General features: G+C 45.1%; 5 protein-coding genes and 1 long non-coding RNA gene across 8 annotated transcripts; 2 read left to right on the forward strand and 4 right to left on the reverse strand.

The window, feature by feature from the left end:
* Positions 1 to 8,769: 8,769 nt before the first annotated feature.
* On the reverse strand, positions 8,770 to 12,539 carry GEX1 (gamete expressed protein 1). Its single transcript, XM_078588406.1, has 8 exons — positions 12,272 to 12,539; positions 10,926 to 11,415; positions 10,209 to 10,796; positions 10,004 to 10,130; positions 9,693 to 9,879; positions 9,456 to 9,612; positions 9,306 to 9,379; positions 8,770 to 9,235 (listed from the first exon to the last, which is right to left on the reverse strand). Exons 2-8 carry the CDS (start codon positions 11,396 to 11,398, stop codon positions 9,051 to 9,053), a joined length of 1,791 nt encoding a protein of 596 aa, XP_078444532.1. The 5' UTR covers positions 11,399 to 11,415; positions 12,272 to 12,539; the 3' UTR covers positions 8,770 to 9,050.
* LOC144713735 (uncharacterized) lies at positions 10,645 to 11,191 on the forward strand. The gene is made up of 2 exons (XR_013584135.1): positions 10,645 to 10,969; positions 11,037 to 11,191. It is a non-coding gene; the product is annotated as an uncharacterized LOC144713735 (long non-coding RNA).
* A 135-nt stretch (positions 12,540 to 12,674) lies between the features above and the next one.
* On the reverse strand, positions 12,675 to 16,467 carry TTA1 (class I heat shock protein, putative (DUF1423)). The gene is made up of 2 exons (XM_078588405.1): positions 14,861 to 16,467; positions 12,675 to 13,385 (listed from the first exon to the last, which is right to left on the reverse strand). Exons 1-2 carry the CDS (start codon positions 16,314 to 16,316, stop codon positions 12,898 to 12,900), a joined length of 1,944 nt encoding a protein of 647 aa, XP_078444531.1. The 5' UTR covers positions 16,317 to 16,467; the 3' UTR covers positions 12,675 to 12,897.
* Positions 16,468 to 16,492: 25 nt separating this feature from the next.
* On the reverse strand, positions 16,493 to 20,663 carry LOC144713734 (bZIP transcription factor 1-A-like). 3 transcript variants are annotated; one of them, XM_078588412.1, is made up of 12 exons: positions 20,540 to 20,663; positions 19,934 to 20,048; positions 19,793 to 19,849; positions 19,631 to 19,729; positions 18,428 to 18,449; positions 18,289 to 18,349; positions 18,160 to 18,214; positions 17,421 to 17,463; positions 17,109 to 17,350; positions 16,959 to 17,036; positions 16,772 to 16,897; positions 16,493 to 16,702 (listed from the first exon to the last, which is right to left on the reverse strand). In XM_078588412.1, exons 2-12 carry the CDS (start codon positions 19,985 to 19,987, stop codon positions 16,631 to 16,633), a joined length of 909 nt encoding a protein of 302 aa, XP_078444538.1. In that variant the 5' UTR covers positions 19,988 to 20,048; positions 20,540 to 20,663; the 3' UTR covers positions 16,493 to 16,630. The 3 variants fall into 3 exon arrangements, with proteins under 3 accessions (XP_078444538.1, XP_078444536.1, XP_078444537.1); XM_078588410.1 differs by having other exon boundaries at positions 18,289 to 18,449; XM_078588411.1 differs by lacking the exon at positions 20,540 to 20,663 and adding an exon at positions 20,154 to 20,531 and having other exon boundaries at positions 18,289 to 18,449.
* A 352-nt stretch (positions 20,664 to 21,015) lies between these two features.
* LOC144713732 (UV-B-induced protein At3g17800, chloroplastic-like) lies at positions 21,016 to 23,344 on the reverse strand. The gene is made up of 3 exons (XM_078588408.1): positions 23,016 to 23,344; positions 21,986 to 22,248; positions 21,016 to 21,905 (listed from the first exon to the last, which is right to left on the reverse strand). Exons 1-3 carry the CDS (start codon positions 23,181 to 23,183, stop codon positions 21,182 to 21,184), a joined length of 1,155 nt encoding a protein of 384 aa, XP_078444534.1. The 5' UTR covers positions 23,184 to 23,344; the 3' UTR covers positions 21,016 to 21,181.
* An 883-nt stretch (positions 23,345 to 24,227) lies between these two features.
* On the forward strand, positions 24,228 to 26,175 carry LOC144713733 (putative xyloglucan endotransglucosylase/hydrolase protein 27). Its single transcript, XM_078588409.1, has 4 exons — positions 24,228 to 24,573; positions 25,132 to 25,232; positions 25,302 to 25,510; positions 25,582 to 26,175. The coding sequence occupies exons 1-4, from the start codon at positions 24,324 to 24,326 to the stop codon at positions 26,030 to 26,032; spliced, it is 1,011 nt and encodes a 336-aa protein (XP_078444535.1). The 5' UTR covers positions 24,228 to 24,323; the 3' UTR covers positions 26,033 to 26,175.
* The last annotated feature ends 203 nt before the right edge of the window (positions 26,176 to 26,378 follow it).

The following is a 26,378-nucleotide window of genomic DNA, read 5'->3' on the forward strand; positions in this document are numbered from 1 at the left end:
ATCGATGATGGTAAAGGTTCCATGAGAGAGTTCATACAATGCTATGTACCTTCTAGAGCACGAGGTGTATTTTTACATTCCATTAGTTGGAAACTTAACCTATCGATTGGGTTAAATCGATCATTTGGTTAATTAATCTATATGTTGGTATAGTTAATGAATAAGGTTGGCTAATAATTATCATTAAGCCACTAAAATTCTTAACTAGAATGATATTTAGGCCTAGAGGGTCACACACATAAGATCATATGGACATTGGTGAATATATTTTACTCAATGTATTTTTTGTGAAAAAAATTAAGTAAAATATAAATAGGGAAAGGGACACCCATTTTAGACACCTAACCTAGCCAAATGTGCTCCCCTTTTTTTCTTGCATTTTAGTTCTTGTCCATTCATCCAAGAAGAAAGTCTTCATGGTGAGAAGGTCTACAAGGTTTTCAAGAAGAGTTGGAGAAGAAGAAGTGAAAATCAATGAGCAACTTGATCGCGTGGACACTTCTAGATGTCAGGCACTTGAATGGCTTCAAAGCAAACTCAAAGGGAGAAAGTCAAGGGTGGAACAAGTTCCCAACAAAGTATATGTGATGTATTATGTTTTAGATATTAATTTGGGATTAATCAATGTTTATATTGCATAAAAAATAGTTGTATGTCATTTATCTAAGGCACTAGAACCTAAAACTTCCTTGAGTTATGATAATACCCTAAATTATGTGCTTAATTCAAGTAATTGGCACAATTTTATGCATTTAAAGAGTTTAAAACAAGTTTGTTATCATATATTTACATATTAGTTAATGTTCTAAGTAAATTCTGATTTTCTGTTAATTTTTGAATTTTATGGAATTTATTTAAGATTTGAATAAATCTATTTAAATAGAAATGGCAGCTTTAAAATTTAATTTTATTGTTAGTTAATGTGTGGATGAATTACTGAGTTTTGTAGATTTTTCTAGTATTTTATTAAATTTTTGGGACTTTATTTGAGAAATAAATGAATTTTGATATTGAAAAATGATATAATTGTAATACAATTTGGAGTCTAGAGCAATTTCTAAAATCGGAGGGATTATTTTTAAATTTTGGTTGCAAATATGCCCTTAAAACACCTCTCAGTCGCGCGTTGCAAGCGCAAAATCCAATAAAAATATTTTCAGGATTTTATCGAATTAAGTTTGATTTTTCTATGATATTTCTATGTTTTTTGAGAAATATGGAAGAGAGAGAAAGTGGAGGGGTATATCTCCGATTATTTTTGGGTGGCATCTGTGTGCACTCGCGAATTAAAACATGTTTTGTGAAAAAATTCACAAAATTGATTTGCCAGGCCACATGGCCAAATCTCGGCCATTGGAAGAAAATCCGACGGCTTAAACGCAATCTGTAGATGCATCCTTTGAGGGTGGTAAATGCACCGCCCATGCTGCGCATACAAAGTGCATGCATGGGAGGTGGCGTGGTGCGCTGAGAATGAACCTTCAACAACAGTTATAATCTCGTCAGCCAATCAGCAATCCACACGGAGTGCAGGTGTTTCAAAATTTAAATTAAATAAATAAAAATTGATCCAACGGCTCAAATTGATCAATTTTTATTTATTGATAACTTTTAATTCTGAAGTCACATTAAGCTCAAATTTTATGGGTTTGCTCCTCTCAACTTTTCAATCTGTATGGTTGGATCATTCAGATTGAAATGGTAATTAATTATTGGGGGTAAAATGGTAATTTTTACCATCTAACCTAAGTATAAATCAGAAATTCGAGTTGGGGGGTCATTCTGGAGGGGGATATTTCACAGCTGTAGTACAGAGAGGAACCAGCATGGATCATCTGAAATTGTTATTTTTACTTCATTGTAATTGAATTTTAGTGTAATTTGGATTATTTATTAGTGAACTTTGTGATTTTTCTTGTTGATCTCGGTCTGAACTTGTAAATCGCGTGGCTTGAGCTGCATGTACAAGTCCTTACTAGGATTGAGAGGAGAGATAATTAAATTGTTTTTACTATTCTACTTGAAAAATTAAGAACAAAAAAATAATAATAAATTAATTTCTTGGAAAGATTGAATTATAGTTATGAGGTAGTAGTTAGTAGTTTGGATTCCTAGTCTCCACAAAACAGATTAAAACCAAATTTTCTTCTTAATCCATCTACTTTACTCATTTGATACTTTTTTGGATCAAAGAAGTCAATTTAGAGATCCCTAATTCTTCTAATATTCAAATCTCTTCTACCCTCTTTCTAAATTCTTCGTATAATTAGGTTAATTTGATCTTCATTGAAGATTGAATTAACCCTATTTAGGGTCGGATAATTTAATTGGACAAGTAATTGAATGGCCTTATTAGCTACTCTTGGACGATACCCATACTTATCACTATACATCTTAAGTTAGAGTTTTATAAAATTTATTGTATAAGCTAAAATTAACAACGATAAGGGATTTTAATTGGATAATTCATCCCTATTTTTGGCTTATCAAGTTGTATCCTCTTATACTAAGGGTGAATGATCTCATCTTGAACACTCGATAGTCTTTGTGAACTTCTGGATTTACATGAACTAAGACTGTTTTGAATTCGATGGTTAGAAACTCGTAGGTCATAGTCAAAGTACAACCATCCATCCCAAATATACCTTTGGTGTCTCAAGTATAAGGATCACTTATACAACTGTGACATGAATCAACCTGATTGTTAGTTTGGTATAATAACATTCTGGGATTTGTATGGATAAATTCACTAAACTCTTTCTACTAGAGAGCACCCACTGTCTATCCTTAGTGTCTCCACACTAACGGCTAAGGGACTACCCGTGCTATTATACAATTGGGACTATATATTATTCTTCGATCCAGATACTTAATGTCTTTCTCCAGAAACCGAATATGAATATTTAGAGTAGATAATTAAAAACTATTTATCTCAGTACTATGATCGCATAATAATTCATTAAGTCCGATCATGTATTCATGACTTCATTATAAGCATCACATGTGCATCGTAATGAATACAATGTATTAATGGATATGGAACAAAATATCAAATGTGTGATTGCTTTATGGCCACATATTTTTCCATTACCTTCCCACCACTACCCTTGTTCATGCAACAAAGGACGAAGAAAACCTAGCTAGATGATACATTAAAATAGCCAAGAGAGCCTTATCGCGACCATTGGTTGCATGGATCCCTCCTATAGCTCTCCCAATAGCCGCATGATCTCCCATGAGCTCTCACATGATCTCCCATGAGCCTTATTACTATCTCAATGTGCGCGGGGGCTGTGCTTACTATGTACTTGGGCCTACTATGTGCCTCTATTAGGGGCCCTTGAGCCTCGTGCTGCTGCTAGGTTTGGTGTTGACATGCCTTGTGTGTTGGCACTCGCAGGTTGGTGGTTGGCTTGAGTGCTGCTGCGCACACTCTCTTTCGGTCAATTGAGTGTCGGCATAGGATAGAAGCTGGGTTGCCCGATGATATTGGGTCCCTCATTAGAATATGTTTTTCCTTTTATTTCTTCACGCTTCTTATTTCAAATCATGGGGTATAATTAACTCACAACACAATTAGAGCCATAATCACAATGTTAAAACATATTTTGACTAAGAAAATTATTGGGCCTGAAAATTATGTAAAATGCATACTAAAAATGTAAATTTAATGAAGTGTCAAAATCAAAACATAAACTGTAAACTCACATTAAAACGAGGATAGTATCAAGAGAATAATGACAAAAATAACTATTAAAGAGAATGTTTTAACAAGTTTAAAATGGTTTGTCACTCCTCTCTGCACTTGATGCAATCAAAATGGTCAGAACAACGACAGACTCATAACGAGAATCATCAAGATGAAAGATATTATTTGGCATGCCAAGGATCATGCGGAAATGTCCAAAAGCTTTACACATGAATATCTTAACTCGTCTCTCTTGTGGAACCACAATATCACAGATCTGGTATGTGCACAAGTGATTTGATTATCGATTTTGAAAGGTCTGTTACAATTTCATTACTCTCCTTCTGTTGCATGAATTGTCAATTTTTCATCAAGCAAGATCCTAGAACTCAAAAAAGATAACTGGTGAACACTCATTTTTAGGGTTAGAAATATTGCAAAGGACTTCATACGGTTGTTAGCAAGAAGTTTACCCTTGGAAAAATTCTTCACTTCACTTCTATTATATTTGAGATCAAAATTGTTAAAAAAAATCAGACATTCAACTTTAAAACCTTCTGAGAAAAACATATATTATTTTGGTGGTAATTAAGTTTCTCCAATTTTTTTAAAAAACATCTCTATTCAAAATTTTATAGACTAATGGATGTTTTTGTCAATTTCATAACTTAAGTCATATTTTTTACCTAATATCATCTAAAATAGATAACTTTATTTTGGACATCTTTTGAATCTTAATACAAATATATAAAAAACCACTTTTACTCATGGTACACGGTGTTATTCTCTTAATTTGCATAAAACTCAAATTATATACTTTTAAATATTCGACTTACATCACACCTATTAAATGATTATATCACTGTTTTCTCCAATATTTTGATATCAGAATCAAGTTTAGACTAATTCCTGAATTTCAAAAACTTGTAAAACAGTAACTTAAACAGCCCCAAACGTTTTCAATTACTTCAAAACTAACTACCATCAAGATATACTAAAGAAATATAATAAATATTCACAAAATACGATTTACTTGTCTGATGCAATTACAGGCGGTTTGGATTTCCACCCCCAAAGAGATTTTGGGCGGTCTGGAAATTGCCTAATTGGTCAAATATCTGCGCCGAACAGTGTGAAAATCTCTACTATGTCTTCTCATATCCTTGGAACATGCCTGGGAATTGCGACCAGGTCACAAAGATCAAATCCGTCAAATCCACCAGATCTGGTCAAATCCTATCTACAAAAGACAAGTATTTTACATCTTTTAAAAAACTGGTCCCTACTTCCCGGGAATCGAACGAACGGCCAGGATCCGACGACCGGAGCTCTACCGACGGCGGTGATTTCCCGCCGTCACGGGCACAACTTTGGGCTGCGGCAACACGTCAGCCACGGGCCCACACACTCCGATCGCGTGTCTCATCCAGAACTTGTTAATCTTCGCCGGTGGCGGAGTCTTCTTCGGCGGCGGGGCGGCGCTTCTCGGCGCGCCACGTGTCCCCGCCACGGCGACGCCGCGGGAGCTCCTGGCCTCGCCACGTGTCTCCCGGCGTGCGGCGGCGGCGGCCTCGAGCTTGAAGCGGGAGGGCCGGAGCTGACGTGGAGGCCGCGGAGATTGAATCGCACGTGCGGGCATTCCCTCTTCCCCCACGCTTCGCTGGTACCACGCCCAAGCCGCCGCCTTCGCCAGCTCCACCCTCTCCTTCTCTGTCGTGCACGCTCTTCGCCTCCGCCTCTCCATGTGTGGAGAGAGAGATGGATTATAATAGCTTTGTAGAGAGAGAGATGGATTGTAGAGAAAGAGATGCCGAGATCGCCGATGGAGAGAAGAAGAATCAAGATTGCAGAGGGGGCGGAGAGGGGGAAGAGTTCGAGAAATGGTTTTGCAGAGATGTATTTATAGAGAGGGAGAGAGAAGGCGGTGAAAGAGATAGCCTTGGCGGTAGTGGAGAAAGAGCGGGACGCGTAGACGGCTTGTCTTGCTTGGGACTTGGAAGAGATCGTCGACGATATATTCTCCCTTCTCGTGCCGACCATGGCCCAGCGCATTGATGTCTTATTGAAGTTGCCGGTTGCCGGGGAGAGAGAGAGAGAGATAGGAAAGTCTGGGTTGAGACTTTATAGCTTGAACGTGACTGAGGGAGAAAGAAACTGTTGGATAGCGAAAGCAACGGTAGGGGAAGAGCGAGAGAGATGTCGAGCGAGGGAGAGAGAGAGGTAATCTAGTTGCTGAGAGAAAATTGAAAGAGAGGGGAGAGAGAGATGATGATGTGTGTCTTCAGAGATAATGAGAGAGATGATGTGGGTACTGAGGGAGAGGGAAGAGAGAGAGAGATAATATAGATGTAGTCTTGCAGAGAGAGAATTGAAAGAGAGAGAGATTATATGGGTCTTGAGAGATAATGAGAGAGATCCTGTGGGTACTGAGAGAGAAGGAAGAGAGAGAGAAAGAAGAGAGCGCCGTATGATGTATTCACTATACAATGACAGAGAAGGAAGAAAAGAGAGACGATGAGATTTTGGGTATTATTTAAGGTATAAAGGATTGAGAGATGTAGGTAATCATAGAGAGGGAGAGAAAGAGATAATGTTGGTGCTCGGAGAGAGAGAATGTCATGATCTTGGTATTACGAGAGAAATGATTATATGGGTATTATGAGAGAGATGATGAGGCGGACATGAAGAGAGAAAAAGAGAGGTAGATGATGATGATGGGGTTATTAAGGGAGGAAGAGAAAGAGAGATGATGATGAGATTATTAAGAGAGAAAGACAAAGAGAGGATGATGTGGGTATTAAGAAATAAAGACAAATAGAGGATGATGTCAGTATTAAGAGAGAAAGATAAAGAGATGACGATGTGGGTATTAGAGTGAAAGAGAGAGAGATGATGATGATGTGGGTATTAAGAGACAAAGACAGAGAGAGAAATGGCGATATGGGTATTATAGAGGAAGAGAGATTCAGAGATATGATGATGTGGGTGTTTAGAGAGCTAGAGAGCGACAGATGATGATGTGGGTGTCAAGAGAGAGAGATATGATGATGTGGGTGTTTAGAGAGCAAGAGAGAGACAGATGATGATGTGGATATTAAGAGAGAGAGAGGGAAAGAAAGAGACAAGAGATTTGATGATGTGGGTGTTTAGAGAGCAAGAGAGAGACAGATGATGATGTGGGTGTCAAGAGAGAGAGATATGATGATGTGGGTGTTTAGAGAGCAAGAGAGAGACAGATGATGATGTGGATATTAAGAGAGAGAGAGGGAAAGAAAGAGACAAGAGATTTGATGATGTGGGTGTTTAGAGAGCAAGATAGAGACAGAGATGATGATGTTGGTATCACAAGAGAGAGACGGAGAACGAGAGAGAGAGATATGATGACGGGGGTATTTAGAGAGACAGAAACAAAGATGATGATGTGGGTATGAAGAGAGAGACATATGACGGGTCTGTAGAGAGAAAGAGACAGATATGATTATGTGGGTATTTAGAGAGGAAGAAAGAGACAGAGAGAGATGATAATGTGGGTATTTTGAGATAAAGAGAGAGACAGAGAGAGATGATGATGTGGGTATTAAGAGAGAGAGACAGAGAGAGATGATGATGTGAGTATTAAGAGAGAAAGAGAGAGACAGAGAGAGATGATAATGTGGATATTTAGAGACAAAGAGAGAGACAGGGAGAGATGATAATGTGGGTATTTAGAGACAAAAAAAGAGACAGAGAGAGATGATAATGTGGGTATTTAGAGAAAAAAAAAACAGAGAGAGATAATAATGTGGGTATTTAGAGACAAAATTGAGACGTAGAGATGATGATGTGGGTATTAAGAGATAGAGAGACAGAGATGATGATGTAGGTATTAAGAGAGAGAGAGACAGATGATGATGTGGGTATTAAGAGATAGAGAGACAGAGATGATGATGTAGGTATTAAGAGAGAGAGAGACAGATAATGATGTGGGTATTTCGAGACAAAGAGAGATGAAAATGTCGGTATTAAGAGAGAAAGAGTGATAGATATGATGATTTGGGTATTAAGAGGGAGAAAGAGAGAGATGACGATGTGGGTATTAAGAGAGAGAGAGACAGATGATGATGTGGATATTAAGACAGAGAGAGAGACAGTTTATGATGTGGGTATTAAGAGAGAGAGAGACATAGATGATGATCTAGGTATTAAGAGAGAGAGAGAGAGAGAGAGAGAGAGAGAGAGAGAGAGAGAGAGAGAGAGAGAGAGAGATAGACAGAGATGATGATGTGGGTATTAAGAGAGAGAGACAGAGACGATGATGTGGGTATTAAGAGAGATCATCAGGGGGAGAGAAAGAAGATGTGGGTATTAAGGCAGAGATGATGTGGGTATTAAGACAGAGAGAGAGAAAGAGAAAGCGAGAGAGAGGGAGAGAGGGAGAGAGACAGATATGATACTGTGGGTATTAAGACAGAGAGAGAGAGAGAGAAAGAGAGCGAGAGAGAGGGAGAGGGGGAGAGAGGGACGGAGAGAGAGAAAGAGAGCGAGAGAGAGGGACAGAGAGAGAGAAAGAGAGAACACAGATGGAGAGAGAGGGACAGAGAGAGAAAGAGAGAAAGAGAGAGCAAGAGAGAGGGACAGAGAGAGAGAAAGAGAGAACAAGAGAGATGGAGAGAGAGCGAGAGAAAAAGAGAGAACAAGAGAGATGGAGAGAGAGCGAGAGAGAGAGAGAGAGAGAACAAGAGAGATGGAGAGCGAGAGAGAGAGAAAGAGAGAACAAGAGAGATGGAGAGAGAGAGAGAACAAGAGAGATGGAGAGCGAGAGAGAGAGAGAGAGAGAACAAGAGAGATGGAGAGCGAGAGAGAGAGAAAGAGAGAACAAGAGAGATGGAGAGAGAGCGAGAGAGAGGGACAGAGAGAGAAAGAGAGATAAAGAGAGAGCGAGAGAGATAGCGAGAGAGTTAGAGAGAGATGGCGAGAGAGAGTTAGAGAGAGATAGAGCGAAAGATAGAGAGAGATAGAGAGAGATAGAGATATAGGTATAGAGAGAGATGATGTGGGTACTAAGACGGAAAGGAAGAGAGTAGAGAACGGTGCAATTGTGCAAGGCGAAAGACTTTCTGATGATCCGACAAGAAACGACATCGTTCACGTGTGGGCGTGCTTCACCATTAGCTAGTTGAACCCTCATTAAATGATAACATGAAGCCCACATTCGTCCACGTACAAAGCCCGTGGGCCAGTCAACTCACCCTCCTAAAGCCGTAACCTTATTGGGCCCATTTATCATTCTAGAAATCTCCATCCAAGGCCCATTAACAAGAAGACAGGTAATCACCTAAACCTATAAATACCGTTTTTTGGCGGGAATTTGGAAGATTCAAATTTAACACGGGCGACGGGAGCGGAGGTCGTACTTCCTGCAGCTTGAAGTCGCACCTTCGTCTTTGAATTGTTGTGGTAAGACAAAATCAGGATCGATTACGCTGTTCTCTTCTTCTGGAAGTTCTTGTTCGATCCATGAGTATCCGCTGAAGTCGTCGTCTGCATCGTCGTTCCAGGATAGAAGATCTATCATGGAAAATGTATAAATCAGACGGAGCGATCAGTGAGTCTTTGCACAGGAAATTCAAAGTTGTACCTGTCTTCTGCTCCACCACGTCAATCTTCTCTGCTAGCTTCTGGAGAAGCCGGTGGTTCAGCAACTCATAGTCTCTACAGATTTTCGCAGTCCGATTTCGTCATCTGGAGAAGTAATTTTTCGGAATTTATTTTCGAATGATGATCTTACCGGTAGGTGTAAATTGAGTACAGAATCTGGAGAGTTGCTCCCACGAGGAACGAATATCTGAGCACGGAAATCCTAGATGCAACTCGAGCTTGAAGGTGCAGCCCTTCTCCCCCCAGTTTTATTGCAGCGATCTCGACTGCAAAAGTGACGCACAATCCTGGAGAAAAGAAGGATTTTATGAACGCAGTATTTCAATCTTCGATATTTCAGAATGAATCGGTTCCGCAAGATATTTACCTAAATAGAGACGGGCTCGCACGTGGAATGCTTGCTTGGTGCTTGTCAGCACGTAAAGTAGGAGAATCACGCATGAGTAGTAAAAGATTGATTTAATGAAACGCGATTCTAGGAGAATAGCATTGTGAAGGTCGAAGAGCTTCTCCAACGCAGCGAAGATGTTCATCTGCTTCCTCTCGAATTCATCCTATAAAAAAACACGCTGGTGACTTGAATGAATATTTTTTTTACATGAATTTTTAAACTGAAATTATTCTTTATCGAGTTTTTATGAGAACTCAAGGAATTCCTTCGTTCAAAGAGGACAGCACCTGGGCTGCCAAGATGGTCTGCGAATTTTGAAACAGCCGATCGTGCACGTCCTGGATCTGCTCTTGTTTCCGAATCAGTTCATCCTGCTGCATGCGGCCGAGTGCAACCAATTTCTCAAGAATACTCCTGAAGAACACAAAGGTAAAAACACAATTTTTTTCAATTTACTATTCTCTATTTTGGTATTCCCTCTAAAAATCTCACCTGCTTTCTTCCAGTGCATCGGTTTGAAACTCCGTCAGGTGTTTCAGTTCATCGAAAGCTTTACTTTGCCCTTCCACCAACTCCTTCTGATTATCCAGCGACGTAAGCGCCATGCGGCCAATATCATTCGCCGAATCCTGCAAATTAATCATCTTCGAGTTCATCTCATCGCCAATCTCGTAAACCCTTCGTCCCATTTCCGTGGCTTCCATCTTCAGCTTCTCCAAACCGACACCCAAATTCTCATACGACTCCAACAAGATCGCCATTCCCTTCTCCAGCTGGCCCTTCATCTTTGCCTGCACCTCTAGAAGCTCCTCCTGTGAAACCCTAATTCCACTCGTCTGCTCGAAGATAACAGTAGACTGCTGCATCACATCGACGATCTGGGCCTCCACGTGGCTCGACGCTTGCTCCAATCTCTGAGTCTGAGAATCAACCGCCATCAAAGAATCCTGGATCTTGATCGAGCTCTCGATCAACATCTGAGACTTCCCTTCTATACTCTCCAGCATATCCCCGGCAGCCTGCGCCGATCTCTTCAACTCGTTCACTAATCTCTCCGTGTCCCTCTTGAACGCTCCCGCCCTGCTCAGTTATCATCAATCAGCGTTCCGGTAATCGATCTGATCGTCAGTCGGATCATAGTTTCCTACAGTGAAATATAAACCTAGAGGGAGAAAACAAAAGCCAGGAAAACTGAGTGAAGAACTCAACTGAAGCTGATGACACAGGGAGTTGGTCTGGATGAAGAACTGGAGGTAAATCTCTTGCTCGAAGTCGCTGAGCTTCTTCCTGCAGTCTTTCATGGCGGATTTGGCAGCGCAGGGGGGAACAGATGCGCGGCCAGAGTCTCTGATGAAGCAGACGCTGAGTTGCCAGGCGAGTCTAGAGTGTTTCTCTTCGTCGGCGATGATCTCGGAGCAGCTTGAGAAGAGGCCACGGTACGCTTCCTGCCAGCATGAGTTTAGCGTTTTTATGTTGTTTCTTGCTTCGTCAAGGGCTTTCCTGTTGTTCTCGTCGGTGAAGGGCTCCACGGAGAATTGGGCTTGCCGGTCCTCCGCTGGCGCTGTCGATATTGTTTTGGTTGTCTTAGTGGCCGAGAATGGCAACCAGTCCATGATCGCCGCAGTGTGACTTGAGAAGGTGATTATCACTAACAAGGATAGTGATAAAGCCCATCGACCCATCTTCAGTTCTCGGCACTCTGCCAAGAGCAACCGAGAGAGTAGAGGAAATAGTCAACTTTGTGATGGACTAGATACATACATAAATGTTGATACAGAGAGCAAGATGTGAATTGATAGATAAACAGATAGAGATGGGTAGATGGATTTAGTTAGAGAGATGGGTTGATAGATTGTGAGATACAGAGTGAGAGACATATACCGATTGATAGATAGATGTATAGAGAGATAGTGATATAGATAGAGTGAGAGAGAGAGAGACGGATCGATTGATCGATAGATGTATACAGAGATGGGTTGATAGATAGTGAGACAGAGAGAGAGAGAGAAACGGATCGATTGATAGATGTATTGAGAGATGGGTAGATGGATGGACACATACACATAAAGATAGATTCATAGAAAGAGAGAGAAATGGGTACACTGATAGTAAAGAGAAGTAGGTCAATAGATAGATACAGAGAGATAGAGAGAAGTGTAGATACTGTGTGCGTGTGAGAGAGAGATGGGTAGATACATTCAAATAGATTTGAGAGAGATCGGTCTTGAGATTCATGCAAAGAGAGAGACATGGAGACAGAAAGAGATAGAGGTGGAGATATACGCACACATAGAGAGTCAGAGAGATGAGTAGTTTGATACGTAGAGTGAGAGAGAGATAGATAAGATATACTGGTCTCTTACCTTGATGTATAAATTAAGAGAGATTCACATATTCACAGAAAGATACATTGATAGATGGTTTAATCGATACACAGGTAGGAGGATAGATAGATTCATGAGCAGATACAGAAGATTGTCGATATATACGGATCGATGAAGAAGAAGACGAGACAGATAGATTACACAGAACAGACAAAAAGAGAGAAGGCAAACCAGCGTGAGCAAGATGGGATCGTCCGGGCTAAAACCCCGTGCAGTTTCTCTGCCAAGAGAAACTGAAATCTCACCCTAGTTACATACTTTTAAGATCGGGGTCACTATCAGTGTATGGGCGGTGACCCGACCGAACCGACGCTGCTCCCCCCCAACGAAACGGCCCGCTGTGGACCCTCAAGCGACGTGGGAAACCAACGAGGCCCGTTTCTTAACCCTTCAATCTTACGGCAACCCCTGCTAGACCATTAAAATACAATTATAGTTTAACCTTCAGCCCCCCAAAAGAGGAGGCTAACTCCTCTGGACGATGATTAACGGGCATTTTTCTATGTCTGTCCGCCCCAATCTGATGGAGATTGGGACCCCACCCATTTTTGTTTCCTCCTCCGATGGTCCAGAATTGGGAAAACTCTTATCCAGGTCCAATTGGAAAGAAAGATTGACAGATACAGAAAGAGAGAAACCCCACCCACTTCTGATTCCTCCTTGGAGGGCTCAGAAAAAGGAAACCCATTAAACTTCAGCGACGGAAATCCCCAGAGCAGATCCAGCCATGGCTTTACAGGACAAAGTAAGACAGATACATAGCCAGAGAGAGAGAGAAAGTGTGTGTGTGTGTAGTTTCAAAGACGAACCCAGTGCTGTTTGGTGGCCTCCATTCTCTCCAAGAGGCCAGAAATCTCGGCCTGCATCTTCATCTTCATGTTGTGGTAGTCGTAGTGGGAGTTTTCGAGCCGCTTGAGCTCGTCAAGCTTCTTCCGTCGCCGCTCCTCCGCCTCGCGCAGGCAGAGCTTGGCCACCTTGCCCGCATATTCCGCCTCCAGCTTCTCGCTCTTTCCTTGTGCTATCCGCCTGTACCCCTCCACTTCCTTCCTCGCCTCGTCCGCCAGCCGCTGGAACAGCTCCGCCTCCGCCAATTTGAAACGCACGATGCTGTCTAGGCTGTCCTCCCCTTCCTTGATCGACGGCTCTGATTCCGCCACGCTTCCCTTCTTTCCCGTGTCAGCTCCGCGGGTCTGCCCGCTGGGGCTGGCCTCCGCCTTCGCTTCCTCCCTTTTGACCCAGCCAGCGACTTCCTTGTCTTTGGGGGGCTGCTCGCTGGGTCGCCCGTCTGAGAGATTTTCATATTTTTCAAATTAGAACGCCTCACGATCATATTTCATAAAATATCTTCAAAAGGTCAGGAAAGATGACCCGGAAATATCTTTTTTTTCTGAAAGATTTTGGCTTTCCGCGACCCAGGTACTTTTTTTTTGTTGAATCCAATGGAAATTGGGTTCTAGGGTTGACGAACACTCTACCTTACTGAATTCTAATACAATACTACTTGTCGTATCATTAGTCTTTGATCAAAACCACCACTGGCCTTTGACCAAACACTTGGACAATCTCAATCCCATCAAGCTAAAATTCATCCCAATCCCATCAAGAACAACCAAGAACACAAGAGCTGATGATCACAAAGAAAAAGAGAGAGAATGAGTGTGCGTGAGAGAGAGACTGTAGGAAGTAGAGGGAAACAGTGAGAGAGTAGAGAAAGTAGGGTTGATAATAGGTGAGGGAAACAGTGAGAGAGTAGAGACAGTAGAGTTGAGAATGGATGAGGGAAAATATAATGAAAGGTTGAGAGAGGGGGAGAGATTGTCTTTGTGTAAGAGAACAAGAGGATGGGAGAGAGGAAGGAGATGATGTCGATTTTGGAATAAGAGAGAGATAGAGATGGAAGGTGTGCGTGTGTGTGTCTGTGTGTGTGTGTGTGTGTGTGTGTGTGTGAGAGAGAGAGAGAGAGTAGAGAGAGGGGGGATTTTTCATAAAATTCTGACTTGGACATATTTCATAAAATATCTTCAAAAGGCCAGAAAATATGACTCGCAAAGATCTTTTTTTTCTGAAAGATTTTGGCTTTCCGAGACCCAGGTACCTTTTTTTGTTGAAAAAAAAGTTGGGTTTTAGGGCTTTACTTGGACAAATCCAATGGAAATTGAGTTCTACGGCTGACGAACACTTTACCTTACTGAATACTACTACAATGCTTGTCCTATCATAAGTCTTTGATCAAAAGCACCACTGGTCTTTGACCAAACACTTCGACAATCCCCAGTGAAATTGGGTCATACTGGGCGACCTAAAATTCATCCCAGTCCCATCAAGAACAACCAAGGACACAGGAAGAACAGATGACCACAAAGTAAGGAAAGGAGAGAGAATGTGTGCGTGCGCGTGAGAGAGAGATTGTAGGAAGCAGAGAGAAACAGTGAGAGAGTAGAGTTGAGAATGAGTGAGAGAAAGTATACAGAAAGGGTGAGAGAGAGGGAGAAAGTGTCTGTGTAGAAGATGGGAGAGAGGAGGGAGATGATGTCGATTGTGGGAGAAGAGAGAGATAGAGTTGGAAGGTTATAGAGATAGAGATGGAAGGTTATAGAGAGAGATAGAGATAGAGAGAGAGAGGGAAGGTTAGAGAGATATAGAGATGGAAGGTTAGAGAGAGATAGAAATGAAAGGTTAGAGAGAGAGATAGAGAAGGAAGGTTAGAGAGAGATAGAAATGGAAGGTTCGAGAGACAGAGAGAGAGAGAGGGGCTCTTACCTTTGAGGAACTTCACCATGCGGTTGCAAGCCTCAGAAGGAGAAACCAGCTTCTTCTGCAGCAACCCCACCATCTGCTCCGCCAAGGCGCACAACTGCCTCCCCCTGGCGTCCTCGCTGCCCTTAAATATCATCCTGACGCAGTCCAGCTCCCTGCCCAGCGTCTCCCCGCCCCAGTCCTTGGCGCAGCAAACGAACACATCCTTGACAAACCCAAACATCTCCGCCGTATGCCCACACCCCACGCAGTAAAACTGCATCTCCGTCCTCCTCCCATCTCCCCCGCAAACCCCCGGCCTGATCAACCCTCTCTTAATCCCACACCCCGCGTGGCACCAGTGCGAGCACACGTCGCACCCCACCCAGCCGCACGTGTTCTGCGCGCAGTCGAAGGTCAAGCAAACCGGGCACATACACGCGCTGCAGAACCCCTTGTTCTTCACGCAGATCTCGCAGTCGCAGTCGTCCACGGGGAGAGCGCTGCGGCAGTTTATGTTCTTACACCGCGACTCGAGTAGAATCTCCGCCAGCTCGGGGACGGGCGCGGAGACCTTTCCGGAGAGGAAGGCCGGCTGGGAGAACTTCACGGCCACCATGGCTTCGAGCTGGATCTGGTTGGCCTTCATCAGAGCCCCCGGAGTCAGATCAGCCCTCCTCTCCAGCCTCCTCTGGAGCCTGGAGACGAGCTCCTTGTTCTCCGCCGAGGTGACTTCGCTCCTTAGCTGATTTCTGATCCCCTCGGCCTGGTCCGGGCCCGCTTCGTTGAGCCTCTGCGCTGCGAGGGGCACCGGATCCAGGACTATCTCCTTGAGCCCGGGTGTCTTCTTCCCTTGGGAGCTCCTCTGGGTCTCCCTGGGCCTGGCCGGCAGCTCGGCTGGGAAGAAGGACGAGCTATCGCCCTTGTGCTGAACCGGCTTGAACCGGCTGTGCACCGACCCGTTGGTGCCCTCCCGCTGGTCCGTCTCCCTCGAGTAGTCCAGATTCTCCGTCGAGTTTCTCGTCAGCGAGCAGCTCGGATTGTGCGAGAACGGGTTGGAGTGGTAGGAGAAGGACGCCCCCCAGTCCTCCGAGCTCGCCCTCGTGTTGGACGGCAGGGGATTGCAGGAATCGAGAGAGAGAGACAGATTTAGGGTTTCCGGCTTGGCCTTCTTCCCCAATTTCTCCCCCCAATCTGAACCGTTCTCCGGTTCCCTCTTCGGACGAGTGGCTCCTCCTCCGCCGCTGAGTTGGAGGAAGTCCCTCTCCATCCAGCGGGGGGGCTCGTCTGGGACTGTCTCTTTGTTCTTGCCCGCGAGATTGTCCGCGGCGTCGGGCTGTCTCTGCGGGTTCTCGCAGAGATAGCTTAACGTGAGCTCTTGCGAGGTGTGCGCCTTCTTCTCCGCCGCCTTCACCGGCGTGGTGCTCCCTCGATCGGCGTTCTCCGGCCCTCTCCGGAGGCGATTCCCTTCTAGGAACATGCTGATCCAACGACGAGACGAAGACGACGGAGGAGTTTAAGAAAGTGGGGGTTAAAAGGCCGCTCCTCTCACTCAGTTTTGAGGGCTTATCCTATGCCTGCAGACCAGGCTAATCCGACGGACTGTCGTCGACAGATCGGACGCTGGATCAGGATAACAGCACTGCATCGTGGGAATGGAGAAATGGATCAGTCAGAGACGCGTTGACCGTTGCCGCGTGAGCCTCGGGCTCTCCGTCGTACGAACTGTATTTGACATGAGTTGACTGCAGGCATTGAATTCGGCCTGACACACATTGGTAATAAATGCGAAGTTTAGCCAAAGTCAACGACCGGGTCATTCAATTCCCCGATCTTCTCTTTCCTGGGCTTGCCGTCGAGTTTCTCCTGCGCGGGCCCAATAAGAGAATCAGAGCCCAGTATGGATTTTTTTTAGAGAGGGAGAGGGTGGCGTACAGAGAGAGAGGCGTTCTCGGAGGACAGCCTCTCGCAGTCGCCGCGTAACCTGGCGAGCTCTTCCCTCAGCCGGTTGTTCTCCCCGGTCAACGACCCGACGCGGACCGCGAGCTCGTCATACTCCGCCTGCCACGCGTCGTCCCCCGTTGGTCAATTTTTTATGAAAAATTTACTCGCGTTTTCTGACCTGCTTCCTCATCCTGGACCGCCGGGCCGACTCCCGGTTCGACTGTTTCCGTCGCTGCCGCTTCAGCTCTCTCTCGTCCTTGCCATAAAAAATAGATTTAAGAAATTAGATGAGTTTGATAATTAATTAGCGAAACCGGGGTGGTCAAACCTGCGTCCAGATCTCGGAGGAAGGAGCGGCAGAAGAGCTGCGAGGATGAGCTCCAGCGGATGAAGTAGACGGGAGGGTGATGGGTAGTTTGGGTCGGACCGGCCCAATAGTATCTGCTGATGGGCCGGCCCAATAGTCTCTGCCGATTTTCAGCGCGGTGGTGGGCGCCGCGATAGCACTGCAACGGACGGCCGTGATGGACGATGACGTGTGGTCCGACGTTCCCGCGTTCTTCGACTCGCCTGCACCGATGGATGATGGCCACGTCAGCAACGGGAAAAGTCAACGGACAACGGTGGGCCCGGGATTTACCCTCTCCGCTGGTTCTTCTCTGACGGTGGCGGTCGTCTGAACCCTGGAAAAGGAGAGAAGCAGACAACGGGAGAAATTTTACATTGATTTGACTATGAGATGAAAGAGAGAATTTTTGTGCTCTTGAATAGGGGTTGCTATCAGTCTAACAGCCTTGATCGATCTGATCAAGAGGGCCAGTTTCCAGTGGAATGGGCTGATGGGTGCTCAATCATCAGGCCAATCAAATTTGATTTAGTCAGAAGTTTCTGAGCCGCGGAGTGTTATAATGATTTCAGGCTGATGATCATGTCCTGGATCATGATCTATTTTGAAAGTGAGAGATAGAATAAGGAAATTTTATCTTATTTTTTGGGACTAGGGATTGAAACTTTTGATTGATTCAAAAGTTGGATCCGATCATCGAAATCTTGTTTGGCCTTTCATCAGTAGTAACACTGGTTCAGAGAGGAGGGGAGTATTATGCAACTGATCACTTCAGCGCACGACGAATCCAAGAAGTTCAAATTGAAGATGAACCAGAGATACAAGTTTTTTACGACTGACAGACCGATTTCAATTCCAAGAATCCCTTGAGATTCAATCGACTGGAGAGGGATTTTGCCTTTTTTCTACTTAAACACGACTTATGTTAGAGAGTTGAATGAAAGAAAAAATGAGTTAAAATTCATGCTGAGACAACGCAGACATGAAAAAAAAAAAGAAGAATAGTAATAATATTACTCGGGAGAGAACATACACTCTGTGAATTTGCATCACTACCGTCGCTCGAAGCTTCACTTCCACTGTCACCACTGCACAAAGCAGAGGCTACAGAATTAGGGCAAAAATATGAAATGAAGGGATGTAAAACGTGAAAACCTTCCACCTTGCGGATTCAACGCCATTAGTCGATGCCCCAGACGTTTTATCTCTCTCTCCACTCTTGCCTGTGATCATAGTCAGATTGCCTAAGCTTCCATTCCTCTTTGTGAGAGGAGTCTTTTTCTTAACTTCAGTTGACTTACCATCTCCTTTGGTGGGCCCCGCCTAAAACTCATTCCAATCAAGTTTCAATTGCAGAGAGAAATTAAGAACAAAGAGTTGAAAGCATACTCGCCAAAGAGATTCTCAGTTTTTTGCCATATACCCCATTTATTACACCTACTGTACATTGTCACCGATGATGGCGATGACTAGAGGTCGATGATTAAAACGACATCAAAGGTAATTTTCAAGACAATTGAAACTTGAAAGTCCAGACAATGACAACGAGACTGATAGGGTTCCCCGGGCCGTGTCAGGGCATTCTCGTCATGTTTGGCTTATGTTCCTTTAAATAGCACAGGCCTCCCTCTAGGGAGGGCAGACTTGGATGTTGGTTCTTAAGTGAATGTTAGTTTTCCCCTCTCCTTTCGTCTTTCCTACATCTACGCTCCGTCTCCCTCCACGATCCCTGTCCTCATGATCGTATCCGCATCACCGCGTCTTCAGGCAGCTCGTCCTCGGCCGATCCCTAACCCCTCTGCTCGGCCTCCTCCCGATCCTTCCCGTTTCACCTCTCTACCCCGGGAATTTCTACATCGTCTCGTCCTCTACCCTCGTTCCGATACGAGCCAAGATCAAGGTTAGTATCAGAGACAGTATTTCGTCCTTGCCAAGATGACAACAATGACACAGAATCAACATCGTCATCTGTCCTTGACTGGATGACGATAACGAGACAACATTGTCATCATATTTGTTAACCTCACTCAGATGATCCATACAGATGACTAAATCGCCATCGCCATCGTCAGTCCTCCGCAAGCGGCGATGACAATGATGAAATTGTCAACATCACTCAAGCTGCGGACAATGACGGTTTCCGCCATCGTTGCAAACACGAATAGTAGAAATTTCGATTTCAACACTTCAAGAGGCAATGCATACATTGTCAATCTAGCGATTAGACGAGACGAATTCTAAGTCTGATGAGGATGTGATATGAATGTATTATTGAAAATAATAAGGCTCACAATACTGGTGGCATGGTGGGTTGGGGATACATGCCCCCAGGTGGATACATGGCAACATATGGAGCCGTAGACGCTCCATAAGGAGGAACCATGTGCTGCAGAAATAAAAGTGTCAAAAACCCTTAATTCACTGAAGACATTGCCGTGAATTTATCAAGTTTCTTCTCCTCAGAAAATACTTTTCCAAAGTTTATTATTCAAAACCAAGGTTACCTGCGGGGCCCACACGTATGGATGACCCTGGGGACTGGAAGCCACAGGAGAGTGGTAAAACCCAGTAGGAACTGGAGGCCCGGCAGAATTATAATACGCCTATGGGAAAGAGAATTAAGAGAATTCCTGGAGATTTATAAAATAGAAAAATAAATTAAATACCTGGAATGCCGCCCAATCAGGGAAAACAGTGGCAGGGCTGGGGGGCGGGGCCTGTTCCTGAGTGATAGAAAAGATAAATCATTCTAGTCAATCTGGATTACGAAGATTTATCTTTTTTTTTGGAAAGTTTTCAAGCCAAACTTGTGTGGACGACTTCTGAAGTTTCGATGGAGTTTCTTCTCCTTTGCTGCCCATTTCAATGATTTTAAATCAAACTAGAGCGACCTAAATTCGCTGGGCACTCGAAACCCGGTAGCTGAGAACAGCACAGTAGGAACATTATCGTTTAACATCTTCGCCCATCACAGAATCATACATCTGAATTCTATAAAGGAAAAAAGAGGTAGATCAAAAAATTTACATTTTTCCTAGAATTAATTTCCGGCAAAGAATTCTTTTGTTTTTGCTGTTGCATTCCCCCTAAGCCAACGGACTTCCTATAGCGAAAATTATTTTTTACAAGGAAGGCGGCGGCTCTCCTCACTTTCCACAAATATTACGATTACAAAATGTCGAACATCCAACAAACATACGAATCCCCAATCAGTCCAGCGGAGGCCACGAATCCCCTCAACACGCTCAACCGAATAAAAAATGAAAAGACAGAATCTAGGAACGATAATATTAGGGCATATGCCTGCGTGGCAGAGAATTTATAATTGCCTGGACAACTCGCCTCATCCCACGTATCAAATCTATATCAAACTCTATCAACCATCAATAAACACACGCTTATCGCATACCCACCTCTTATCGAGAAATCTCTTCCTCTCCCGCTCGAGAAAGCCTCGCCCTTTCTCTCTTCCCAGAGACGACGGCGACTCCTCTCTCTCCCTTCTCCGGCCAAAAAATACCAACCTCTTCCCAAACTACCCCTCCTCTTACCTCGAAATCACGTTCCCTACCGACGACAGCTGTCAGCCACGCGGCGCGTGACCACCCTAATTTTTGACACTTCTCTTCACATCCTAAAAGTCAACACACGTGGGAGAAAAAGTATATACAGTACGGCTATTATACAAAACGGGACTGAAACGGCTCCCGTTAAAGGCCAAGGGACGGTACGGGACGTTCCGTTCCAGTGACGTAAGGACGGATGACGGAGAACGTATGACGCATATACACTACGGCTATTACACGGAACGGGACTGAAACGGCTCCCGTTACAGGAGACGGGACGGCACCGGACGTTCCGTTCCCGTGACGTTAAGACGGATAACGGATAACGGATAACGTATGATGTATATACATTACGGCTATTACACGGAACGGGACTGAAACGGCTCCCGTTACAGGAGAAGGGACGGTACGGGACGTTCCGTTCCCGTGACGTTAGGACTGATAACGGATGACGGATTATAATCCGTCATCCGTTATATTATATACAGGTTAAAAGTTGGGGGCCAGGCGGAACCTAGAGTCCACGTAAGCCTCGACGTCCCACAAAAAAGCCCCGAAGGCGACGGCCTCCAGAATCAGCCGCCTGAGACCGGCGAAGCTGACCATGATCATCTCCTCCCGGGACGAAATCGCGGCCGTCGATTTCCCGAACAGGGCCGCCGTCTGCCTCTCGACCAGCCCGAGCGCCTCCTTGGACCGGACCGTGGCGCACCGCTGCAGCGTCTCCGGGTCGAGCCCCATCACGTAGGCCCGCAGCATGGTGGGCCGGATCCCGAACCCGAATCCCCCGGCGTTGACCTCGAGCGGGGTGGGCCCCACCTCTTCCACCGCGGACGGCAGCGACTGCGTCGTCTTGTCCAGCTGGAACCTCTGGTCAACGCGCTTGAGGAAGTAGCCGTACATGATGGACGCCGCGTAGACCTGGCCGACTCGGAGCTTGCTCATGTCGGCGACCGAGTCGCGGTCCGCGACTCGGTTGCCGAGGATCAAGGCCAGGTGGTTCTGAATCATCTCGAGGGCTTCCGGCGAGTGGATTCTTTCTAGCTCTTCGTCCTGAGCAGGCCATTGGTCCACGTGGCCGGCCACGTCGGCGGTCAGCGACAGGCATGGTATCAGGGAGATCTCCGCGTCCATGAATTTCTGCACGACCAGCGTGTAGAGAATCTCCTCCAGCGCTCTCCCCCTTTCCTTTGCTCTCACCTCGGAAATTCTCCTGTTTTTTCAAGATCGTCAGATTTGATCATCGGAAAATCGACGGTCGGATTTGGGGAATCCGAGGCGGAGGAGACTTACTTGTATAGAACGATGTCTGTTGCGGGATTGGTCGGCTGCTTCTGTTTATCTGCGTTGAGCTCGGTTTGTAGTTGCTCGAGTTGCTCGTCGACGGCGGCGTAGAGAAGATGAGGATAGCTGACGAGTATTTCCGAGAGGAATTGCCCAGTCGGAGATTCTAATTGGAGAGGAGGGATCTGAGATTCAGAGGAGGACGCTCGGACTCGAGATCTCCCGCGGATGTGCTTCCGCGATTCTTTTGGAGCAGAGATTGATCTGTAACGCTGTAGCCGGAGTAGCCGGAATAGATTCGTTTAGGTTTATATTCGATATCGATCGATGTTATAAATAAATTCCCTATTATACCGCAGAGAATTAAAGAATTAAGGTATGATTCATTCCGGTATTATGATAAAATATAATTCATTGAACATCACACGTAATTTAATTAAGGAATCGTATGAAAGGATTATATTAGTTTAGGTTTATATTCGATGTAAATCAATGCTACAAAGCAATGAATTAAAGAATTAAAACATAAAAACAATATATATAGGCGAATCCTACAATTCATTTCGTTATTATTGAAACATAATTCGTTGATCATCACAGGTAATTTAATTAAGGTATCGCAAGAAAGGAACTTAATTTCATAATCGAGGCGGAAAATTGGAGAAATTAAAGTGTCAAAGTAGAAGATTCACGAAACTCGGAGACCGAAGAATCAGAGACGCGTGGCGGAGACAGAAACGATCAACTTTGGGACGGCGTCGACTTGTGTGATATTTGATGACTCACACGCCAATATCAACTAATAAGAATAAGACACGTGCCACATGCTTAGAAGTCGTATACAACACGGCTAATAGAACAAACTTGTCTGCTAGGAATTAACATAGATTGTATTAAACTCGACGGATATATTAACGTATGTTGGCTATAAGCACGAGTAGTATGATTCTATTCATTTTTTCTTTGAAAAAATATGGAATCCGATTTCTACGTCCGTCTTTAAAGCAAACCAGGAACAATTGAGCTTCCGGAAAGATACCTTGATGAATCTTCCGGAGAACCAGGTTCTTGAACCAACGCAGAAGATATGAGGCCTTACAGAAGCCGGGAAACCAGATTTTGCCGCCGATCTGAGGGATCCGAATACTCCTGGAGAGATTGAGGAAGAACAGGAAGAAGAAGTGATCGGAGACACCAATCGATCCATCCGCGATTCGAAGTTATTGAATTGAATAGCAATCAGGCCCTGAGTTGATCTTGTCGGAGAGAATGAAGATGGAGAAGGATCGAGAAAGCGTTCAACGAAGTCTGATCGGGACCAAACGAGAAGGATATTTTCCCGCGTAGCTGGAGACGAATGAACGAAGTTGGTAACCACCTCGAGAGTTCATATAGGGAGAATTCAATTTCTTGTCTATAATCAAGGCCTGCAATTGTACTAATTTACATAAATACCACTAATCTCCCTACTGGTTTAAATGTACATATTTGTAATTTACGGATGATTTTTTCGTCCGCCACGATCAACGGCCAGGATCTTTCTAGATCTCGTGATCAGAGATTCCGACACGTCTCTACCTTCTTTTGCTCCACAATAACTCTCGCTATTAAGAACCGCCGAATTAGATTTTGTTCACGGATGACGTGAATACGTCATCCGTCCAAGTCATATGACTTCAACGCAAATTACGCGCCATCCGAAGAGTTTAATTCTTTAAAAATGCTTTCTAACAACGAAATAAATGATTTCTACCTTATTTGAAGGTTTAATCGATAGGACAGAAGAGATATAAAAAATAAAGGTATGAATAAGAGAATTCAATGTCTTTGAGGGTTTAAAATAGAAAATTCCAGAATCGTTTTGATAAGACTTCTCTGCAGGTCCAGCTGGCGATCACCGAGATGGACAGTTTACTCGCTAGACGCGATCGGACGGTCAGGATGCGATCTCAGACTAGTTATCCTCGTGATGGGAGTGAATTCCGCGACCGGAAACAACGGCTAGTTTCAATGGCGTGGCACCAGGTCACGTGGGGGGGAGCCCGCGCCGGGCCGCTCCGGAGCCGCGGTGCAGTTAAAGAAGCGCGCCGGCTCGGACCCATCGAGCTGAGCGGGCCCACCTGTAAGCGGCAGGCCGGATGCGGCCGGATCAGCCGTCGATCCTGAAACGGACGGCGGATGCGCCATCATCATCCTCTCAAAAGAGTGCTGTCTCTTTCCGCCGCCCTGGTTTCTTTCTGTAGTGTTGCGGGTGGAGCAGTACGATATAAGCAGATCTCCCGAACTAGAGTGAGAGAGAGAGAGTGGAGATGGGCAGTTAGAGAGAGAGAGAGGAGAGAGAGGAGAGATGGGAATGGCGGGGGGTGTTTTCTTCGTTTGTTTGCTTCTCTGTTGCTGCGTCTCTCTCATTTCTTCTTCTTCGTCTTCTTCTTCTTCGTTTTCTTCTTCTTCTTCTCTTGATGATGAGTTCGATAGTGAAGAGGACGACTACCAATCGCCGGCGTTTGAGGAGAGCTACACGCAGCTCTTCGGCGATCACAATCTGAAGCTTCTCCGTGATGGCAAGACCGTCCACATCGCCCTTGATAAGCGCACAGGCATTCTCCCCCCTTCTTTCTTTCTTTCTTTCTTTCTTCTTCTTCATGCTTCTTCTTCTTCTTCTGCAAGATTCTTCTTCGTCTTCTAGCTTGTTCTTCAAGCTTCTTCTAGCTTCTTCTTCTTCTTCTTCTCCAAGATTCTTCTTCGTCTTCTAGCTTGTTCTTCAAGCTTCTTCTAGCTTCTTCTTCTTCTTCTAGCTTGTTCTTCAAGCTTCTTCTAGCTTCTATATTCTTCTTCTCCAAGATTCTTCTTCTTCTTCTTCTTCTTCTTCTTCTTCTTCTTCTTCTATATTCTTCTTCTCCAAGATTCTTCATCTTCTTCTAGCTTGTCCTTCAAGTTTCTTCTAGCTTCTTCTTCTTCTCCAAGATTCTTCTTCTTCTTCTTCTTCTTCTTCTTCAAGCTGCTTCTGCTTCTTCTTCTTCTAGCATCTTCTTCTTATTCTTCTTCTAGCATCTTCTTCTTCTTCTTCAAGCTTCTTCCTTTTCTTCTAGCTTCTTCTTCTTCTTCTTGAATCTTCTTCTTCTTCTTCTTCTCTAGCTCACTCGATTTTCCTTCAGGCGCCGGATTCGTCTCCCAGGAGCTCTACCTTCACGGCCACTTCAGCGCCTCCATCAAGCTCCCCTCCGACTACACAGCCGGCGTCGTCGTCGCCTTCTACGTACTCCTCTCTTCTTCCTCTTCTTCCTCCTCTTTCTCTCCGTCTTCTTCTTACGATCGATCTGGGCAGCTCTCCAACGGCGACGTGTACGAGAAGACGCACGACGAGCTGGACTTCGAGTTCCTCGGCAACGTGAGAGGAAGGCAGTGGCGAATCCAGACCAACGTCTACGGCAACGGCAGCACCGCCACCGGCCGTGAAGAGCGCTACCACCTCTGGTTCGACCCCACCGCAGACTTCCACCGCTACTCCATCCTCTGGACCGATCACAAGATTCTGTAAGCCTCCTCCTTCTCCCCACCCTTTGAGAAGATTCCCCTTCAGATTCCTCAGAATCTCCCCGCCGCAGATTCTTCGTCGACGGCGTGCCCATCCGGGAGATCCTCAAGAGCGCCGCCATGGAGAGCTTCCCCGGCAAGGCCATGTCGGTCTACGCCACCATCTGGGACGGGTCGACCTGGGCGACCTCCGGGGGGCGATTCAGGGTCGATTATCGCCGTGGGCCTTACGTGGCACAGTTCGCCGACCTCGTCCTACGTGGCTGCCCCGTCAGCTCCCCCGCCTGCCACGGCGGCGGGCGCCGCCGCCTCCCCGGCGATCTCACGGCGGCCCAGCGCCGGGCGATGGCAGCCGTCCGATCCAAACACATGACTTACTCATACTGTTATGATCGGGAGAGGTACCCGGCGGCGCCGCCGGAGTGCGGCGGCGGCGGCGGCGGCGGCGCGGGGCTTGCGCGGCGGCGCCGCGGCGCGCGCCGCCGTCGAGCCGCCGTTGATGGGCTTTTCTCTGCTGTATAATTTTTTTTTAAACTTGTTTTGCTCGCCGAATGGTGGTGGTGGTGTTCTCGAAACATCACATCGCGGTTTCTTGTCGTATCGACGAACGATCCAAAGCGAAACAGGGAAAGATATATATATATATATTTTTTTTTATGGAAGAACACGCGAAAGATTCAAAATTTTGATGGGATTGGTCGATTTTTTTACTGAATGTGGACGGGGTTTGAGCAGGTCGTTTTCGTTGTGATAGATTTTGGAGGAAACGTGAAGACTGAAGTGGAAAGCTATGGAGGCAGGGTTTATCTTTTAAGCTCCTTTTAATTTCTTAATGAAAATGTCATGTTTCTAATGGATTATGAGCAGG

The sequence above is a fragment of the Wolffia australiana genome, chromosome 16, assembly GCF_029677425.1.
Source record: "Wolffia australiana isolate 7733 chromosome 16, ASM2967742v1".
Lineage (NCBI taxonomy): Eukaryota > Viridiplantae > Streptophyta > Magnoliopsida > Alismatales > Araceae > Wolffia > Wolffia australiana.

Coding starts and splice junctions, on each gene's coding strand:
- GEX1 (XM_078588406.1), bottom strand. CDS start 11,398: ATGGGTCGATGGGCTTTATCACTATCCTTGTTAGTGATAATCACCTTC. Junction 9,880..10,003: donor AGACCATCTTGGCAGCCCAG/GTGCTGTCCTCT, acceptor GTTTTTTTATAG/GATGAATTCGAGAGGAAGCA. Junction 9,380..9,455: donor TACTCAATTTACACCTACCG/GTAAGATCATCA, acceptor GAAAATCTGTAG/AGACTATGAGTTGCTGAACC.
- LOC144713732 (XM_078588408.1), bottom strand. CDS start 23,183: ATGGATCGATTGGTGTCTCCGATCACTTCTTCTTCCTGTTCTTCCTCA. Junction 22,249..23,015: donor TCTCCGGAAGATTCATCAAG/GTATCTTTCCGG, acceptor CTCCGGCTACAG/CGTTACAGATCAATCTCTGC. Junction 21,906..21,985: donor ACAGACATCGTTCTATACAA/GTAAGTCTCCTC, acceptor TTGAAAAAACAG/GAGAATTTCCGAGGTGAGAG.
- TTA1 (XM_078588405.1), bottom strand. CDS start 16,316: ATGTTCCTAGAAGGGAATCGCCTCCGGAGAGGGCCGGAGAACGCCGAT. Junction 13,386..14,860: donor CATGGTGAAGTTCCTCAAAG/GTAAGAGCCCCT, acceptor AAAATCTCTCAG/ACGGGCGACCCAGCGAGCAG.
- LOC144713734 (XM_078588410.1), bottom strand. CDS start 19,987: ATGGGCAGCAAAGGAGAAGAAACTCCATCGAAACTTCAGAAGTCGTCC. Junction 18,215..18,288: donor AATGGCGTTGAATCCGCAAG/GTGGAAGGTTTT, acceptor TGCTTTGTGCAG/TGGTGACAGTGGAAGTGAAG. Junction 17,037..17,108: donor CCTCCGAGATCTGGACGCAG/GTTTGACCACCC, acceptor TTTTATGGCAAG/GACGAGAGAGAGCTGAAGCG.
- LOC144713733 (XM_078588409.1), top strand. CDS start 24,324: ATGGGAATGGCGGGGGGTGTTTTCTTCGTTTGTTTGCTTCTCTGTTGC. Junction 24,574..25,131: donor CGCCCTTGATAAGCGCACAG/GCATTCTCCCCC, acceptor ATTTTCCTTCAG/GCGCCGGATTCGTCTCCCAG. Junction 25,233..25,301: donor GCGTCGTCGTCGCCTTCTAC/GTACTCCTCTCT, acceptor CGATCTGGGCAG/CTCTCCAACGGCGACGTGTA.